The sequence below is a fragment of the Lepidochelys kempii genome, chromosome 10, assembly GCF_965140265.1.
Source record: "Lepidochelys kempii isolate rLepKem1 chromosome 10, rLepKem1.hap2, whole genome shotgun sequence".
Classification (NCBI taxonomy): domain Eukaryota; kingdom Metazoa; phylum Chordata; order Testudines; family Cheloniidae; genus Lepidochelys; species Lepidochelys kempii.
This window is the reverse complement of record NC_133265.1, coordinates 3,188,373-3,208,471: the sequence shown is the minus strand read 5'-3', so window position 1 is coordinate 3,208,471 and position 20,099 is coordinate 3,188,373. Positions and strand designations below refer to the sequence as shown.

At 47.8% G+C, this 20,099-nt stretch overlaps 1 protein-coding gene across 4 annotated transcripts; it reads left to right on the top strand.

Moving 5' to 3' along the window:
* Window positions 1-1,223: 1,223 nt before the first annotated feature.
* SLC5A11 (solute carrier family 5 member 11) lies at window positions 1,224-20,076 on the top strand. 4 transcript variants are annotated; one of them, XM_073361663.1, is made up of 16 exons: window positions 1,224-2,434; window positions 5,970-6,121; window positions 6,276-6,452; window positions 7,476-7,547; window positions 8,401-8,505; window positions 9,077-9,136; window positions 10,013-10,117; window positions 11,692-11,797; window positions 12,713-12,793; window positions 13,266-13,471; window positions 14,448-14,583; window positions 15,275-15,382; window positions 16,063-16,213; window positions 16,743-16,911; window positions 17,854-18,069; window positions 18,610-20,076. In XM_073361663.1, exons 3-16 carry the CDS (start codon window positions 6,321-6,323, stop codon window positions 18,811-18,813), a joined length of 1,851 nt encoding a protein of 616 aa, XP_073217764.1. In that variant the 5' UTR covers window positions 1,224-2,434; window positions 5,970-6,121; window positions 6,276-6,320; the 3' UTR covers window positions 18,814-20,076. The 4 variants fall into 4 exon arrangements, with proteins under 4 accessions (XP_073217764.1, XP_073217761.1, XP_073217763.1 ...); XM_073361660.1 differs by lacking the exon at window positions 1,224-2,434 and adding an exon at window positions 2,992-3,272; XM_073361662.1 differs by lacking the exon at window positions 1,224-2,434 and adding an exon at window positions 3,003-3,087.
* Window positions 20,077-20,099: the final 23 nt, after the last annotated feature.

Here is a 20,099-nt window from a genome sequence, read left to right as displayed (position 1 = left end):
CTGCATTTGAGTCCATTATAGGTAAAAACTATAACATGCCCTGGTTTTCCACAATAGCCTTATAAAGAGGGTGCATGTCTGTGATTGGCAGCTTTTATAACTGCACATCTTAAGACTGAATATTTTATATGGCCCTTCTTATTACCTTGAGACATCATTGCCCCAGTTAGGGAGGTTTAACTTGCTTAACCATCTCAATAGCAGCGGTAGAACAGAAGGGATCATTGCATAATTATCTCTGCAGGAGGCTTCCTGCGAATCAGTACTCAGAGTAGGGTGGGGAGTGAGGCGGGAGTGTTTTGGTTTAAAATAGTGCTGCCATTTTGTATTGCTCAACGGTCAATATTTAAGTGTGAGCATGAGCCAGAGAATTGCAGTCCTCTCAAAGGCAATTGGAGCAGGTTGAGCTCATGTTCCCAGGGGATTACTCTCCTGTGGCAGTTGATGCATTTGCATTAACAGGAAATAAACCATGTGATTGATTTCCCATTGCGGCGGCTGGTAGGCGCTGTGGCTTCTTGCTCTTTGCATATGTGCAATGTTTTAATCTGACAATGAGGCCTCAGCATAGGCCTAAAGTGTAGACTGAGTTTGAAAGAGTTTTACAAAATGCCACAGATAAAATCCATTCACAGGGCAAGCCCTCAGTGCCACTTACATGGCAAATAAATGTACCTCCTTCCTATCTCTCTGAGCCCTTCACAGCTGTTAACTGAACAGACTGGCTTCTCCAGAACCCGGATCGGCCAGCTGGGCAGGTGTCTCAGCCTGCCTCACGCACACCTCAGGCATTCCAGCAGGCGATTGCCAGGCAGCGGTCCTTTCTGGAAGAGCCCACCCACCACAGTTAAATACTGAGGAGCACTTTCAAACATGCCCTTAATTAATGAGAACACGTGCAGCTGAGATGAGCTACTGAGTGGCATTGACTATGCTGACCTAAAGCCACCACTGCAGCTATTATCTGACACAGGCTGAAATTCGTTCTTATACCTCAGCATAACTTAAGTCATGCGCTCTTGAGATCAGTTGATTCTTTGGCGGTGACCTCGAACACTCTAGAAAAAGACGTATGAGTTGAGAGCTGCCCCTGCAGCCCTGCGCTGTTAATCATTAACAGTTTGTGCCTGGACTGCTTTGCAACCGAAATAGGACGACTGGCTGAGGCACAAAGCAGCCAGTCTCCTGATCAGTGTCACACACCTTGTTGTGGGCCTGGCTTCACCCCTGCCTGGCTCAGCTCTAGGATGTTGTCTCCCTCTTGCACCAAGAACAGAATCATCCCCCGCTAAGCTGAGGTTCGATTTCAGACCTTGGCACACGTTAGGTTTTCTCTGTTTCCTGCAGCAAAAGAGGAAATTTTAGGGAAAAAATGAATAGCCTCAGTGGAATCACAGCAGAGAGAAGTCTGATTCCCTCGAGACCCAGTGGACAGAGCAGCTGGGATAAAATGACACCTGACCAGCATCTGGGCTCCAAACTGGACCAAACCGGAACCTTCCCTCTAGCTACCTTTTACAGGGATTCAGAGTCCCTGCACTTCCTGGGGTTCCATGCACTGAGACAGGGGCTCAGATACCATGACGGTGGGTGCTGTGAAGGAAATTGAAGAGAAATCCCCTAGGACATGACTGTTCTCAAGGCATTTTCTGGCCCAGCTTCAACCCGGAAGGGCTGAAAATCGGACTCGGTTCAGCTGTGTAGGTGCAAGGGTCTGGAAGCTGGCAGAAGGATCTGGCTGCTGACATCTGAACTTTTTGAGGGTCAGCCTGTCACTGGTTACAGACGCAATTCTATCAACTCACAGATACTGGATCCCAGGAAATCCAGTTAAAATATTGCTAACTATGAGTCGGGCCCCTCAAAATCCTGTGGCGGGGGTGAGGAAATCATAAGCTTACATGAAAAATGTGGGGTTCTTTTTCTTTGTCTTCCGGTTTCTGAGCCTTTGGGATTCACCCTAGTCACATTTCCAAGCCTTCCTTCACAACCGGGAGGGTGAGGCCTGACCTTTGCATAAAAATGAAAGCTGAGATTCTCCTGCTGTCTCTTGGGTCCAGCTGAGGGGCTTTAAGAGAAAGATCCAATACGGCAAGACTTGCAGTGGCATCACCAGAGTTGGCAACACTGGTTCAATTAGCCAGGCAATGAGCAAGTGAAACAAACGGATGAGATGGGTTCCCTAGAGTCCTGTGAAGCTTCATCAGATCTGTCCCTGGGGAATGTGCTTTCCCACCCTTCAAGGCCATGCTGTGGGAAGCAGCTGGGATCCCAGCAGCTCTCATCCTTCAGGCGATTGAGGTCACCACAGCATCAAAGTGGAACAGAGACCGTGACAGCTAAAAGGCCTGTAAAACATAACCTAAGAGAATGGAACACTTTAAAATCCTGACTTCAACCCACAGCCTCAGGAAGTGGATCCTGCCTGGGCTAAGTACGTGAATGGGTTAATGCCAGCACTGGTAGCAGGGGGATATTTCTGAATCGGACATGTTCTCTGACATCATGTAGTGCCATGGGACGTTCTGGCTGAGAAGGGCATACACAGCAATGCTTGGGGCCAACAATGGTATCTATTTCAGATGGTCGTATCCCTCTGCTGCTGCAGCATCTCAGTGCTTTGGAGAGTTCAGGTCCCTCTTTAACGTTTTTAATCCATGTATTATTTGACAGTAGCACTTTATTTATTCTAATATATTTCTGTCAGAGATGATGCCTAAGCCAGAAGCCAAATCTAGATTCAGATTGGGATCCAGATGAGAAGTTAATACCCAGATTTTGGATTTGTGTTCTGAGCACTCACCCTGTCCCAAGATTGTGGAGTGAGGGGGAGATGGATTTTCCCCCCTGCTTTATACAGATCTAGGGCTTAGCTGTGACTTTAAATACACAGCTGGATTTCAGCTCCCCTTAGGGCTTGGGGAGTTCATCTTGGCGGGTTGGATGAGCCCATTCCTCAGTGTAACTCATCTTTCTTTTAGCTGGAATGATTGCTTAAGAGAATCACACACTTTGGAGTTTGACCCCACAAGCCCTGATAGTGAGAATAGCACAGACTTCACACCAGAAGAGAGAGGGACTGAAAAAGTAAGTAGGGCGAATTAGTTTAACTGTCCCCCTACACATTTTTCTTCTCATTCCTTGTGAAACTGTTAACAGTTTCACTGGCAATTCCTGGTTCCTTGGCAATATTTAAGCTGCCCTGTGGGCTGGCAGACGGTTGATTGCTGGTGCCCAGTGCAAGTGAACAGAATGGGACCCAGCTGAACATGGTAAGTTCTTTTCAGCGTCTTGCTTCTGTCTGGGATGGTCTCAGTTAGTAGGTGGGTTTTGTTCTGGTTGTGGACTCAGTTTTATCCTTTCCACGTCTGTGATGTTTTTAGCAGGTGAAAGGAATTAGGAATGTTTAAAAATCCTATTTGAGCAGCAACAGAAGTGATACAATCCCGGTGGATTACGAGAGACCCATATGGGCTGCCCTCTCTCCCAGGCCATCGATAAAGGTCTGGCTTTAACAGATTCATTTCAATGCCACAGATGTTCTTTGCTCAGAATCCCTGACTAGCGAATCACTGCAGCTCATGCCAAGGGAACTACGGGAGACTCGGTTGTGACCTGAATTAGCAAAACAGTCAAACTTTCCACTGGCTCAAGGCGCACATAGAATTTGAAATCAGATGCATCAGAGTTTACTAAACTTCTCCCTGCCCCCAGGCAGGCTGTCCTACAAGGGGATCTTATGGAAAGACCAGTAAGCAAATACCTAAATTCCCCTTGGCATTCCACTTGGAGTGCATATATCTTCACTTCCTTCCTTTACTGCTGCAAAGTACCACTGCCGTGTTGGCTGTGTGCTACAAACAGCTGCATTTGGGGGTGAAGCAACTCCTGTACAGAAAGCCAAAATCCTGCAGAGCATGTGCCGTGCACGCTGATTTCAGTTTCAGCTGTGGGTCCTGGGCATCACTTGGGATTTTGGCCATGCTATGGTAAATGCTTTACTCGAAAGGGGCTATAGGCATGTCAGACAGAAGGAGCAGGAAGTAGGATGCATTAAAATGCTGGTGATTGAAAGCAGGTAATTGATCATCACTCCCCTGGGAGTGGTGCTCACTGTTCAACCGTCCTCCAGCTGCATGAACCAAATGCTGCTGCTCCTGAAGCAGGATATGCTGGAGGACTGAGCCCAACAAGGGGCACTGGCTAGAGCTGGTACTTCTGAATGTTTGGCTAATGGGATGAAATTGCTCCATTGTGCCATCGTGTGACACTGTATTGCGGTGCTGCTACAACATTGCCTCAGTGTGTGATGATGGACAAGCTGTTGAGAATCCACACTCTCTCTGGGTTCTTTCACTCATCCAGGCATGAGAAACTAGCCATGCCAGAGACAGGCATGGCTGGGGACAGTCCAAGCCATTCTTTAGGGAGAAGGTAATGCTTGGGACTGGTAGTTGCTGACTGCTCCCTTGGTGAGGCTGCTTTGTTTCCTTGTACCGTAAGTGGGCGAGGCCAGTGGCCGTGGTGAAATTGACACCCACAGACAAGGAGCTCTTTTGGCTCTCACCTCCGCAGGGCTTTCTGAGGCAGAACTCATTTGTCTGCTCCTCACTTCCATAGCACCAGACAATCAGAGCCTCTTTGTCAGAGGAGCTGAGCAGTGGGCCAGAGCACACACGCTGGAGCCTTTTGGGTGAGACAGCCCACCTCTCCCGCTCGGGGTGTCGGTTTCCCCCCGCACCTAGGCGGCATCGTGAGGTGTCCCATTTTGGGCACAAGAGGCCAAAGACTCCAGCCTACTTGTGACAAGGGCGTGAGGAGCAGCAAATGCTGGATCTGGCCATCCTGGAAAGTATTGCCCTGCCGTCCAGTTTTCTGACCCATTAGAAGGGGGCAGAGCGAGCCTTGAAGAAGGGAAGTTCTGTCCCCATTCAAAGGAACCAGCTGCATGGCACAGCAGGGAAAGGAAAGGTAAATCACTGGGGAGCTGGGCAGTGGGGGATATGCTGGTGGGGATCATGGGGGCTCCTGGGAAACCCTTGTTAAAGCCCCACCATCAAACTGAAGGGAAGCTGCTTGGGACAACTTCCCTGCTTCTTGTTGCCCCCTCTTTGGCTATGGCTAAAGCAGCCACGTGGAAAGGACTTTCCCCGCGCTTCTGCAGAGCAAATGTTTTGCCTGTGCAGGGGACACAATTGTACCGAATGGTAGATTTATTCAGCTCGTTCCCCGGGGGAGGACACCTCTCCTGGAAGGTCTTTGCTCTGTGCCCTTGCTCCAAATGGCACACACTGGGCATTGCAGGGTACTCTCAGCTCACTCAGCGGAGTGCTCAGATCCCAGCAGACAGCTCCAGCCAGGACACTCAGTGGTTTGTTCACCCTCCAGTGCCACCTCCCCCTGGGCCAGGCTTACAAGAAAGAGCTTTTGTTTAAGTGGAAAACAAACAAATGTATCATTCCCTCCCCCTTCCCTGGGGAGTGGGTCGGTCGCTGGCAGAGGGAGGAATGTCTGTGGAAGCCCCTGGTTAGGTGTTGGCAGCTGTTCCCTTTGGAACCTGTCTCAGCAGCAGAGCAACACAGGCAAGGTGCGTGGTGCCTCTGTGCCCCTCCCAGCCCTGCTGGGGGTACGTTGTCTCAGTGCTTGCTGATGCGTTCCCGTTCCCCCCTCCTGCCATGCGGGGTGCTCAGGGAATGGCACGGACAGTGCTTGGACGCCAGCCATTTGGACTCATTTGTGAGGTGGTTCAAACATTCTCTCCTCCTGGGCCCAAGGCCAGCTCCAAGTAAAGGCCAACGGAAAGACTCCCACTGTCCTTCCCTGGAATCTGGGTTGGGCCCTTTGATGGTAGTACAGAGCGACCAACCATCGGGATGCTGGGCGTTCACATTCACCCCCACTCTCCTGGTTTCCATGGAAGAAATTGCTCAGCTCTTGTTTATTTCATCCTTTCTTCTGGCTATTCACAGGCATTTCTGTGGCTGTGGCTTCTCTCCAAGGTCAGTGCATACAGTGCTGTCAAACCTGCAGCCACAGGGCCCCTCCGGACCACCAGTGCCCACCTCATCTGGCAGTGGTTGCTCCGCTCCCCACAGCACAGGGTAGGAGCTGCTGCACAAAGGTAACACGAGTTGCCCAGAGGAAAAGCCCACCCACCAGTTTCAGACACCATCCCCTGCCGGCCCAACTCAGGATGGGGGCATGATCCTCACTGGGCGGCCATCGCTGCCATAACAACACAGGTCCCTATAACTCTCTATCCCACTTTTCAATAGATAAATGCATCAAAAAAGAGAGGAACTGGATCCGTATGAGACGCAATGGAGACCCCTGGTAGCACTCCGCCCTCTGTCACTCGCAACTGGAACACATTTCCCCAACAGATCTTGGAGGCTGTGGACATTGTCGTTCTTGTTCTGTACTTTGTATTCGTCCTGGCTGTTGGATTATGGGTAAGGAGATGCTCTTAGATCCTTTCTTATGTGTCCTGTTACATTCAAAGGTGAGGGTCGCATACGTAGCACTTTTTTTTTTTTTTTTATTTAGGCTTTCATCAGGCCTAACTTCACTGGCATCAACTGACCACAATGTTTTGCGTTTTTCCCACCTGTTCACCCAGATCCAGAGATATAATCTCAGCCACTTCCTAGGGGTGCTGTTCAGGGTTACTGTTCTTTTTTTAAACACTTGAGGATCCTTTGATGGAAGAGGTGTAGACATACAACCTAATATTATTGCTAATGTTTGGTATCTAGCCTGGACAGAATCCAACACACGTGTTAGGCTGCCACAGAGCTATCCAGGAAATCATATCGGCTTGATAATAAGATTCTGATCGCAGATCCTGCAAACTACAAGTACTCTTAAACTGTGGCTAGGCCATAAATCAACTTTCTGGCATGGCTTCTATCACAGGAAAAGGCCAACCCAGCTGCCATGAGATTGGACAGGAATTGCTGTTCTCTCCAGATACCGGGGCATAACTCATGTAGGGTGATATACTATAGTGTCGTGTGAAGACTATGAAAAGGGAGAGTCCAGAGTTCTAAGTCTAACCCTGAGTATCCCTCTCAAGTACATCTGAAACAAGTGATGTCCCTAATCAGTGACCCAAATGTGCATGTGTTCCTTGTGCCTCTGGAGTGATCTTGACGTTTATTGCAGAAAACACTGAACCAGGAAGCTGAGATTGTGAAAAGCTTTGCATGCGATACAGACGTAAACCTCTCCACGGTGGCAGTTCTCTTCCTCCTTCAACAACTATTGTTCATGGTGGTGTCCCTCATTTCAGATCTTTGCCACGCAGGATCCTGTAGCTGCAGCAACTGAGGGTTCTTCTGCCATAACAAACTCACCCACGGCCAGTGGTGATGACAGTACAGAGTGTCCCTCTGGGGAACCTGCTCTGCTCTGTAACGTTCTGAGCAGCACTTGGAGTGTTCTAAAGCTTTTGTCCTGTTTTTCTGCTTTCCTAGTCCATGTGGAAGACAAAGCGAAGCACAGTGAAGGGCTATTTCCTGGCTGGAGGAAAGATGGTTTGGTGGCCTGTAAGTGTCTCCATCAAATTGCCTGTTCCACTATGTCGCAGTGAGACTGAACAGTGCTTTTTGTCCCACTGGCATGTCTCTCTATGGTCAGAACAGGAGAGCCTGTGACCAGCTTTTCCTGCATTTCCAAAGCCTATGGGGAGGGGGCACTTTCCATCCAATAATATGCCTGTCATAGCCCCACCCCCTGCACCAAGATAGTTACTGTTTGCTGACTTGCAAGACTCATTTATTTCCTCAAACGTTGGGTTGGGGCTTCCAGAGCATGGGTGGTTGGGTCTATGGGGAGGAAGGGGCATTTAGCTGGTCTGTGAGGGGTAGAGGTTTGATTTGGGATGGGCTGATCATAATGAAGTAAATAAAGCCATAATCAGCTAACTGATCAGTTGGCGTTTCTCTTTGTTTCATCCCATGCCCCTTTGCTTGTCTTTGAGGCTCCCCAGTGGAGGGACCATGACGCTGCGGCTAGGAAGCGGGCTGCTTCCGTGCAACCTCACAGATGAGTGACAGAGCAGGAGGGAAGGAATGAGGTCTGACAGCAGTACCGGTGTCAGTGAGCGAATGGGGCGAAGAGAAAAGGCAGCAGGGGCTAGGAGGGAGGGGATTTCAGTTCCCACGGATTGTGAGGAAACTGCAGTCTGGCCTTGTGGGAACTTCGGCTCTGCAAGGTCTACATGGAATGGATCCAATGGAGAGCTAAGTGCAGTGGGAGACACTGGCCACTCCATTTATTTATATATGGCTCACTTCTGAGAACCCCCCGCCCACCCCCGCTGGACTAGGAGCTCCTCCCAGGGTCTGAGAACCAAGTCTTATGCCACACACAGAACTAGCTTCCTCTTTATCTCTGCAGGTGGGTGCGTCCCTGTTTGCTAGTAATGTTGGGAGTGGGCATTTCATAGGCCTGGCTGGATCAGGGGCAGCGTCAGGAATTGCTGCTACAGCGTATGAGTGGAACGTAAGTATTGCACTGCAGGAGCTGCTCTCGATATCATTGAAGTTGGCTTGGTCCTTTCTAGCTTTTACCATATTGCACCCACATGGCTCCATCGGCAGCTATGTAAGAGGCAGAAGCTGTTTCCATATTAATTAATTATATTAATTAATTGTATTTATATGTATTATTATAATGAACGAGGATTGTTCAGGTTGATCTAACGTATCAGAGTCAGGGCCCGCAATCTGCTCCACTCTGCTTGGCCTTGCAGCTCCTGCAGGTGCACTGATTTTGGGCAACATAACATCCTTGTAGCAACCCTGTGCCCGTGTAGGTCTTTGTGACTGTCACTATGCTGCCTACAGCAGCTCCTTGAAACCTCACAGGAAGAGCAGGCATAGAATTCAGATCCCTTAGATTCAAAACCCCGTGACCTACTACATGAGCTAGAGAATTGCTGTTAGCTATATAGGGCGTTTGAGTCACAGCTGGACAGTTGTATGTACACACACACAGAGGCATTCGTGGGCATTAGCCAGTTGACGACAGCATTTATCAGTATCTCTGACCTGTGTTTCCTTTGCCTCCCTAGGGAATGTTTTGTGTTTTGGTGCTGGCCTGGCTATTTCTTCCTATTTACATAGCAGCTGGGGTAAGTCAATGGGCCACACTATGCGTATCAGTGACTTGCTTTTTTAACATCCTTTTAAATGTATGGGTTTTTACATGCTGAACCTACTAAAAAGGCCTGGGCTCTGGGTAAAGTTCCTGAAGCAGCAGCGTTCCAGGACTCAAACACAGGAGTGTTCTTCTCTTGGTATACTAACTGAGAGGAGAAGAGCCCGCAAAAGATTTACCTTGGAAAGGAAATCAGGAGATATCATGGTTTAAAAAACATAGTTTAGAAAGTGGATCAAAGAGGGGACAGGAGGACCCACTCATGTTGAGCCCAAGGGAGCAATGCCATGTCCCACTGCCAAGAGCAAACGTTAGTTCCAAAGCTGCTGCCTCCTCGGAAATGAGACTTCAGGGACAGAGGCTAGAGTTCAGGTGGAAATGGTGCTTCCCTGACACAAAGATGAGGAGAGAGGTTGCGGTGATATGACACCTGACAGTCCAGAGACACTGCCAAGCAACTGTGGGCAAGTCTGGCTTTACCAAGTCAGGGGGACAGGTGATGCCTTGAGAACTGCTAGGTAGGGTTAGGCCAGGGGAACCACATGGGGCGCATAATTCCCAGATAAAGTAGGGAACAAAGCGGAGGCTGTTTTTGCAGTCTCTAAAGGATGTGAAGGCTCCTTTATCAAGTAGCCTCACTGGACCATGTGCCAGACCCTAGAGGCAAAATATTGGTGACCATTCATTGTGTAAGAGTGTGAGAGGGACAGACATTTCCCAGCAGATATGCCAAGACACAGCAACTGGCCAGGGTTTGCCAACCACACCAGGTCTGTACCAATGTCTCTGTATGTTACTTAGAGGAAGTTATTGTATTCTACCTCCTCTGATACAATCTCCTTCCCTGCAGGTTACAACCATGCCTGAGTACTTACAGAAACGCTTTGGTGGCAAAAGAATACAGATATTCCTGGCAATTCTCTATTTGTTTATCTATATATTCACCAAAATATCAGTAAGTAAGAAGAAGGAAAGAGGACTGACTAGAATTCAGTTTGAAAGAGTATGTCTGTATTAATTTATGGGATTCATAAGTGCAACTGAGTCCTGGTCCCCTTGCTGCTCTAGTGATAGTGATATTATGAAAATGTCTTGGAAGAGTGGAGAAAAGGGATGGATTTCAATTCTTTCAAGACATTAGGTGCCAAACCCCAGGATCCATAAGCTTTGCTATGAATGGTTTGAATGTTTGCTGCTGTCGGAGGGAGAGCTTGGTAATGTATCAAAGCACACCAGTCCAGTCAAGGGGAAGGAGTCGTTTTCATTGAAGTCTTGTCTGCTGTTAGATTTTCGGCATCTGCTCAGTTAATTTGGGTTGTCCTCTCTGTACATTTCTTCTGACAGCCGCAGGATATAGGGGCATATGGGAGTGGGATGCACCCTCCCGCGAGCTTGCTGGCTGCCTAGTTTAGCATTTATTTCTCCTGTTTGCTCTAATGCTTTAAATGAGTGATGTAGTCACCCTTTGTGCAGGGCCTTGCCAGCTGTTAATTAACCACCATATAGTGCTTGAATTGACAAAATAAGAAGAAAAACTCCTAGCTGGGTGTTATTCCTTTTACAGGCAGCAGTGGGAAGGGTAGACTGGCCTCTCGCCCCTCTCCCTCCTCCTTGAAACTGAAGATGCCTGTGGTGTCAGATTGGGGCCAGGTGGCTGGTCCTTAGTAGGGTTTTTTTTTCTGGAAACAATCAACTATTTTTTTCAAATCTCTGATGATAAGTTTTCTGAGAGAGAATTGGATCATTCCAATCCCCAGTTGCTGGATAATGGGACAGGCCCATTTATTTACAGCTGGCCAAAGTCATCAGGGCTTTGCACATATACATGCTTTCATGGTCTGCAGGTTGCATTTATACCTAACTCTTCTGCAGAGCGATCACCTCAGGCCACCGGGACACAAGGAGGCTGCACAGTCCCTAACCCACAACTCTATAACAGCATATAGTGGAAATCCCTGCTGAGGTTCATCCTATGCCAGTCAGAGAAAAGGAATTTGCATTATGCCAACCCCTGGAGCTCTGGCTGGCTACTGCCCTCAGAACTCCCCATGCACAGGGCTCCAGCACATATGGCAGCTCCAGTTTCTGACCCTCATTGTCCCCTCACTCCTTGGTGCTCACCCTGTGCCCACTACTCCTGAGGAGTGGAGAAGCAACCCCCGCTCCACTAAAAGTAATTTCTTCTTTGAACTCAGCTCTCTCTCAGTGGAAAACTCCCTGCCCCTCCCTCCCCCCCTCGCAAAACGAGCATTTTCCTCATTAAACTGTATCTCAAAACTAAATTGAGCTTGGCTGTTAATGAGGAGTGTGGAGAAGGAGGTGAGGCTAGGTTAGGGTTTATGTGCCAGTTGGAGCAGCTGTCCCTAAGACTGATAGAAAACAGGGAGCCATGAAAAGTTAACAAACAGGTTGGTCCTTGAGAAGCACAAGGTTTGGTTGGCTTAGCATACACTGTGCATCCACTCAGCTGTCTGCATTACACACTGAGCTGTCACCATTATAACCCTTCTAAATATCTTTTTCCATTAGGTTGATATGTATGCTGGGGCCCTGTTCATTCAGCAAGCCTTACGCTGGGACCTCTATGTTGCTGTCATTGGTCTTCTGGCAATCACTGCTGTTTACACTGTTGCAGGTGCGTTTCTGTGTTCCAGGTCATAGGAATGCAATGTCATACATCTTTGCTATTGGGCTGAGAACAGCCATCTTCCCGTGTAATAAGTATTCAGCAGTTTCCACAAGGTACCGTTCTATAAAGTACTTCCTCCTTATTAGCCCGAGGCACTAAATCTGTCTGTCTGCCCTTTACCAAGATGACTGTTTATAATGAAAACACTAATTACAGTAACGCACTTGTCAAAAATATTACTCTCCAGGTGAGAGCGGGTGAGTGTAATTTTACAAGGCTAGCGTAAAGTGCCTGCTTAAAGTCAGCCCAGATCTGTGCACAGCACTCTCTGGCTCAAAGTGGAGCCACACCGAAGGTTTTTGCTCAGGACTTTTCTTCCTTTTGACTTTATGAGTGTGTAAGTGAGAGCCACACACAGCACTACACAGGGTGATGTGAGAAATATCTTCACAACTTGGATGGAAATGGTGCCATAAAGGGAGTGTAATGTGTGTCCAAAACGAATGGAAGTTTCTCTTCTTGCAGCACTCACCCCCAGCAATGTGGGCCATACACCTACTTCCTTTTGGTTGTTGTTATGTTGTCTTTTTGAAGCAGCTTCTGTTTCAATCTGGTCCTTCCTTCTTGTGGTTTTCAATGCATCTCCTGTAGAGATTTCTGCTATGGAGTTTGGGATTCTAGTGACAAAACACTGACTCACTGTGGTTCAAAACATGCAACATTTCAGCCAAAGTATCAGCAATGGGAGTTGGCCAAACCATCCCACAAAGTAGTCAAAACAACCCACAAAACATCCCATTGTGTCAGGCAAAGCATTCTGGCTATGCTACTGGCCAACAGACTTTTGCAAAGCAGGAGATGTTATTACACAAAACAAACCCAGTTCCCGACAATTTGTCCTTCTGATTTTTTTTTCTTTAGGTGGCCTGGCAGCTGTGATTTACACAGACACTCTGCAGACTGTCATCATGCTGGCTGGGGGATTAATTCTCATGGGGTTCAGTGAGTACTTCTCCAGGATTTTACTGTTAAAAATACATTTGTTCCTATACCAAATCACTGCAAATATGCATCACTGGAACAAGCCATTTAACATTTATTCAGTGCATCTTGTGAAATAGACAGTCATGTTAGAATATTTTCTATACAAATAATCTTGTGATAGTTCTTTATAGGGTGAAAAGTGTAGAGGTGTTCCATGAAAGATATTAAACCACCCAAAATAAACAGAAAACACCCTGTGGTCTGAGATTCATATCAAAGCAAACAACTACCTCCTGTAGCCAAATAATGTATGGTATTAAACCAGGGTTTATCATTGTAGGTTCTGATCCAACTCCCAGTGAAGTCTATCAGAGTCTTTCCATTGACTTCAGTGGACACTGAACTGGGATCATACAGAGCAAACTGCCAAGAGTGAAAATAATAGCATGAACCTGATCAATGTGGTAACTGCTTCCTATTCCCATTTTAGGCTTTGTTAAAATTGGTGGGCTTGGAAGTTTGCAGGCCAAATACTTTAAAGCCATTGCTAGTAGCCACAAAGGAAACAGTAGCTGTGGCTTACCAAGAGAAGATGCCTTCCACATTTTCCGAGACCCTGTCACCTCTGACCTTCCCTGGCCAGGAGTTCTGATTGGAATGACCATCCCATCTCTGTGGTACTGGTGTACAGATCAGGTAGACCAATGTTTCCTTCACAAGATTAACCCTCAGGTTCGGTTTTGAGACATGCCACCTGGCTGGCTGTAGAACTATGCAGAACTTTCATTGCAAGCAACTAAGGCCAAGTTTCATTACAAAACCCAGACTCAGGCCAGATCCTGGGCTGGTTTACTGTTTCTGTGGAAACCGTGTGAAATTTGATGATTTCAACCTCAAACTAGACAAAACTTGACACCGATAGCTAAGTTAAATTCGAGTTTTGGAGCTCATTTGAACTCAGATATGCAACATGAGGGGCATGTAAACCCCAAACTATAAAGTGGGCATGTCTGAATTCTGTGTGAACCCACCCCCTTCAGGCTCTGCAGGGCTCCAGTTGCTGTCTCTCCAATTGTAAACAGCAGTGCCAAGAAGAGCAGAATCGTAACAAAATTCGTATCAGATATTTCTGAGGTATTTGTTTATCAAACTCTTTTTACGGAGTGAGGGTCAATTTAGGGGATGTCAGGAAGTTTACCCCTGTGCCCTGGTTTGTGAGTCAGTAGTCCTGTTGACCTGACAAGCCATGTCAAGGTGTATAAGATACACAGGGTCCAAAAAAGAACAAACTATGGAGAAAAATAATGACAGTGATTTCCGTAGCTTGGAAGTGAACACAGTGAGATTTTCCTTACATGAAGGCAAGACGCGCTAGTTAAAGCACTACAGGTGAGTTAGGTAATTCACAGCATGATCCTACAAGGTTTGGAGCGGCCACTGGGAGTTAAGAACACTCAGCACTTTGCAGGATCAGATTCTTCATCATGATAATGGTCTGAGTTCCCTCTCAGTTAAATCAATGCAATCCAGAACAGAGTCTGGCCCTAGAGATCCAGTATGGTGCTTTCGGAACCAGCACGTCCAATTATAAATAGAAACGTACATCACATCATTTTGCATCTCTTTACTCTCTCTGCAAAGCACTGGATCAAACTGTCTTCCTCATTTACAGGTCATTGTTCAAAGGTCCCTTGCAGCTAAAAACCTTTGTCATGCCAAAGGAGGTTCGTTGTTGGCCTCCTATCTGAAAATTTTGCCTCTCTTTATGATGGTGATGCCAGGCATGATCAGCCGGGTTCTCTTCCCAGGTAAGAGTTGAAGGACATAAATATTCCTGGTGTCTGTCACTACAGATTGTGATTTCTATATAGTGCATAAGTGACAGACCCGCCAGAATAAGCTAAAAGGTTGTAGCAGCTCAACTGCCAGGAGCATGAACTTGCAGTTCATAATAGATTTTTTTTCAGATAACACTCTATTAATCTACCTTGCTCCCTAGGGACCACACTCCTTCATCCTGAACACAAGTCCCAGGTGCTTCTGGTAGCAACCCAGCTTTAAGAGCTGCCCCAATGATGTTCCTTCTGGACCCCATGTTTGTGACACTCAGAAAAGAAAAAATCCTAGAGTCTGCTCCCTGAATGTTCTGAGAGAGAGAGAGTGAGAGAGCGAGCATGCATGTCTAGCACATGTCTGGAGGGAGTCACTGTTTTCTCATGATGAACAGCATTAGTTTTAAAAAAGGACAACGTTCAGAGAAGAGAGTCAGGCACACAAGACAAATGAGCTGTTAAGGCAAATCTTTTGATTAAACCTGTTTCAGTTGGTGGGATCTTTTACACAGAAAATAAAGATAAGAAAGGGGAAAGCTGAGAGCTACCCTCATGAATGTGTGTATATGCTTCATTATCTGCTGGATGGGTTTCACTCCGTGGTTACCGTCTGGGCGTATTTGTTTCTTGTAACTATTGGATTACTTTCCCCCCATGTTTATTGTAGATCTGGTGGCCTGTGCAGACCCAGAAATCTGTCAGAAAATCTGTGGCAACCCATCTGGCTGTTCCGATATTGCTTACCCCAAACTGGTCATAGAACTGCTGCCCCTAGGTGAGGAACTTCACAGCAATTAACTAACCGGGACAGGGCCTACACCAGCCAAAACCCAGGCTGTAGGAAATGTCTGGGGAGGAGAATACACCACAGTCATGATATTGGGGTTGATATTGGGCCTGATGGTATAGTGACGAAAAAGGAATAACATGCAACAGGGTGCACAGCTGCTATGAGAGGCCTCTGCTGGGGAACAAGGCATCCAGCATTCAGGAGGTCTACTTCTATCACCTGGGCATGACTAGTTCCCTAAAGGATGAGGACATTGTAGTGTCCAAGTGTACTGAGTTACATGTAACCCTAAGGGGAGCACAATCACTATAACACAGGAGTAAGCAGATAGATGAGGTCTCCTCCTTGCATCTCAGCAGCCTCTCTCAGCCAGCTGGCTACCAGAGGAGAGTAAAGACTCTGCCCATGCAGACAGAGCTATAGTGGTCCAAAAGGAAAGACTGACAAGTTCATATGGCCTGTGAGGTCACCTGCTGTCCAGACTCTTGGGAGGGCAGTGTAGGCGGCAGTCCCTCAGCACAGAGGAAGGGGTGAGTTCAGAAGGGAGATGCAGCTGTTAGTCTGAGAGGTTTGGCTGATGGGGGGTGAAGTTGGACCCTTAGCGCTTTCCGCACAAGGTCTGTACCTTGTTACTAGAGTGAACGTGCCTCTCCCTTTGTTTTCAGGGCTCAGGGGCCTCATGATGTCGGTGATGATTTCAGCACTTATGTCCTCCCTGACTTCCATCTTTAACAGCTCCAGCACCATATTTACCATGGATCTCTGGCGGCACTTCCGGCCCCGTTCTTCTGAGTGGGAACTTATGCTTGTTGGCAGGTATGGAACTCTAGGGCATGGCGTGTTAAATCACAGAGCCTGTCCTGGAGATGTTTCACACCACTCTCTGCTCTCTGGTGCAAACTGAGAGCAACTCCTTCATCGTCAGAGCCCATTGCTCCAGACCTACCCTGCAATAACTGAGAGCAGAATTTGGCCCTTCCAGTCCATGGTATTTTTTTTGTTCTGTTGCCAATGTTATATTTTCTTTTCCTGGTTGCTCGTGAGAATGAATCTGGCCCAGTGAAGGGATGTAAGTTATAGCAGCAGAACCAGGATTTAGGAGGCTGAGGTGGCAGAAAGGCACATGAGGGCAACAGCATCTAGATTTGGGTGTTTGTGTAAGGCTGGACTCTGATGGAAGACGGGCAAGGGGACACAATACAGATGAACAAAGTCCAGATGGAGCACCGTTGGGCAGATTTGAGAGAGAGGAGGAAGGCCCTCCTGGGAGGGGAGCTCTCAGGGGAGACCCTCATGCAGAGGAAGGGGCAAAGACCAGCAATAACACTGTCTTTTTCTTGAGCAGGGTGTTTGTGCTTCTGCTCGTAGTGGTGTCCATTCTGTGGATCCCACTGGTGCAGGCCAGCCAAGGGGGGCAGCTATTCATTTACATCCAGACAATCAGCTCCTACCTACAGCCCCCGGTGGCCATGGTTTTCATCCTGGGCTGTTTCTGGAAGAGAACGAATGAAAAGGTAACACTTGGGCAGGGTCTGACACACCGTGCTCTGTGTGCCGGGTGCGAGCCTGTCCTTCCGCTGTCTACACAAACAAATAGCCAGGCAGCTAGAACAGCTGCACTGTGTCGCTGCTCTGCCTCTCCCTTGTGGGCGCTCGGTGGAGTGACTGCACTCACGTTTGGAGCATCCTGTTGAGGCCACGCAGCCCGGGCAGCAGGGAGCACTTCCCCACTGCTCTCAGGCAGCTCCCTCAGCTGCTCTAGCAGAGAAGGCAAAGGTTGCCAGGTGCCTTTCACAAACCTAGGAGCAGAGATTTGTAAGTCGTGGCCTTGCACTGCTGTAACCCAGGACTTGTCGTTCATGGGGATGGAAAGTAAGTCGGGGTGGAGGGGGGAGGGGAAGGGAAGGATTGCAATGACACAAGATGCCCACAACCTCTACTCCTCTGGGGAAACTGGAGCTGGCCAGTCCAACCCCAAAAGAGGGCGGCGCTGGCTGGGAAAGGGTTGTATGCAGGCTCTAGAGCTTCCTCAGGGCAGCCTTTGCTGGTAGGACTTCTGTGAAGCAACAGCCACAGTTAAAGCAGCCCATGACTAGGGCCACCGTTGGGGTGGGTAGTGCTGTAAAGGTGGGAGCTGGTGGCTATTGAACAGCATCAGCAGGCCTAGAGAGCGGCTCTCCTCCACTGGAAGAGCAGGTCAATAGAACGTGGGGGGCTGTGTGTATAAGGGAGAACAGCAAAGGAGGAGAAAATGGAGGGGATCTCAGAAACCCTCCCAATGGCCTAGTAAACCTCCCCTCCTCCCACAGAATGTGCTGATCAGAATGTCACAGTTGTGACTGTAGCATATCTCACTCCTGCCAGCACTCAGCCCGGGAGCCAGCATGGGCTTCGTTGCCAGATATGACGTAGACGTATGTTTCCTGTTCCATCAAGGAATGATCTTCATTTCCTAGGGTGCGTTCTGGGGCCTGCTGACTGGCATGCTGCTGGGCTTCATCCGGTTGGTGCTGGACTTTATCTACCCGCAGCCCCAGTGCGGGGAGCCAGACCACCGGCCAGCCGTGGTGAGATACGTGCACTTCCTGTACTTCTCAATGGTCCTCAGTGTCATCACGACTGTCACTGTGGTGGTCGTGAGCCTGTGCACAGAACCTCCCTCGGAAGAGATGGTGAGTCTTCCCCAACAGGTTTCTTTCACTGTTTTTTAATGGACATACAATAAGGCCCCCATTATGCACCCATGGGGATGGACGTTCTCATTCCTCCTGTACACATGGAAACACTTGTAATACTGTATCAGATCATGGGTCTGTCTCATAGGCGCTGACTCCATGGGTGCTCCGGGGCTGGGAAAAATTAGTGGGTGCTCTGCACCCACTGGCAGCCAAGCTCCCCTCCCCACCCCTCTGCCCCACCTCACTTCCTCCTCTGAGCGTGCCGCGTCCCTGCTCCTCCGCCTACCTCCCAGCGCTTGCCGCCGCCAAACAGCTGTTTCTTGCTTCATTTGGCCTCCTCGTATCTATTTCCATAGTACCTAATCAGCGCTGGATGTTCCCCAGCTCCAGTAGGGCTGCCCAGGCAGGGGACCAGAATTTGGCCCCAAGTGCTTAGAAAATGTAAGAACCCCTCAAAGCTGTCTTATGGCTGAGGTGTTCCCTTTAAACAAACATAGGAGCAGTTCTCTTTAACAATGCTCTTCATGCTGCCAGATCAGTCATCTCACCTGGTTCACACGCTGGGATCGACCAGCCAGGAAACACCCAGCAGTCAGTACTTCTCCTGATTCTGGAAGTGGCATATGTAAGTCTGAGGGTCCACCTGCCCAGCTTGATATTAGCATTGTTCCTGAAAATATTTCCAATGACCATACAAGTAAGTGCCCTGTTACTATATACAACATGTGTTTCAATTAAAATCAGTCCTATGCATTTTGTAAAGGTTATAGAGGTAGGAAATGTTAAATGAATCTTCCTGCTGCTTTCAGATTTCTGTATCTTCAAGGTGCTGAAAGACTTTTTATCTACAGACTAAAGATCAGGGATATGTTTCTTCTGTATCTTTTAATGGTATCACATATCCTTGCAATGGAGCAGGGAACCCATTATTTCTGCACTAGGGAATAATGCTGTTAGTATCTGCTGCAAGGAGAGTTGGATGGAAAATGGAAAAAAATTGCTGAAGTTTTCACAAAATTCCATTTCTGTTTTCACTGGTATTTTCTGACCAGCTCTAATGGCAGGGAAAACACAGAACCCTGAGCTGAGCTCTTGGCAGGTTGCAAAGGAGAGTTTGCAAACATTTTTTTTTAAGCAGATTGATGTACCAGTGTTAGATACATACTTGTATAGATCCTGATCCTGCACTTCTCATACACCCAGAGATGATTGTCAGGTTTTTGTAAAACTTGCACGATCACTTAGGTGGCTTTGCAGCCTTGGCCGATGCGTATTCCTTTATATGCAATGAAATTAGTATGAAGTGGTGAAATGAGTTAATGCACTAGAGTGCTGATTCCCAGCTGCTGGGACGCCTTTTGTGACTGGCATTCTCACTCCCTCCCTGCACCACTGTTACCTGCTTGTTGTTGGGTTATGCACGCCCTAATCTTCAGTAGAGTTTGGATAGGGTGACCAGATGAAACAGACAAAATATTGGGACACATGGGGGAAGCAAAAAAAACAAAAAAAGAAAAAGCGTCCAGAGTGGCCAAAGCCGCAATATCGGGACAAATGGTGTCCTGACCGCGCATCGGTCGGGACGCGGGACAAAGAACTAAAAATCGGGACAGTCCCAATTTTATCGGGATGTCTGGTCACCCTAAGTTTGGGGAACTTGCATTCACTAGCCCTGGCCCAAAGTGGGTTCAAACATACAGAAACAAATGGAAGATGATGAGCACAGCCATGTTTTTAGACTTGGCTAACTGAGACTTTTCCTTAAACTGTTGTGAATGGCAGGATTTGAATTCAGATCTTTAGAGAAGAATGACACTGAAGTGACAAATAGAAATTACTGTAATGGCTACCTAGAACTTGGTGGAGCGAATGTGTCACTTTGAAGAGTTCTGATATGTTTTCTGTGTAGTAATGTCAAAATGATTTGTACAATATTGTAACACTAGTGTGTTACTAGAGTTTGTTCCATGGACAGAGTTTTTACCTCACTAATTACTGTCATTGTAGACTCTGAGATAGCGCGT

Bases quoted from the DNA above. Each gene is read 5' to 3' on its own strand.
- SLC5A11 (XM_073361663.1), top strand. From the start codon at position 6,321: ATGGAGACCCCTGGTAGCACTCCGCCCTCTGTCACTCGCAACTGGAAC. The intron at 16,912-17,853 runs GTAACACTTGGG...TTCATTTCCTAG, and splicing joins GGAAGAGAACGAATGAAAAG to GGTGCGTTCTGGGGCCTGCT. The intron at 18,070-18,609 runs GTGAGTCTTCCC...TCATGCTGCCAG, and splicing joins AACCTCCCTCGGAAGAGATG to ATCAGTCATCTCACCTGGTT.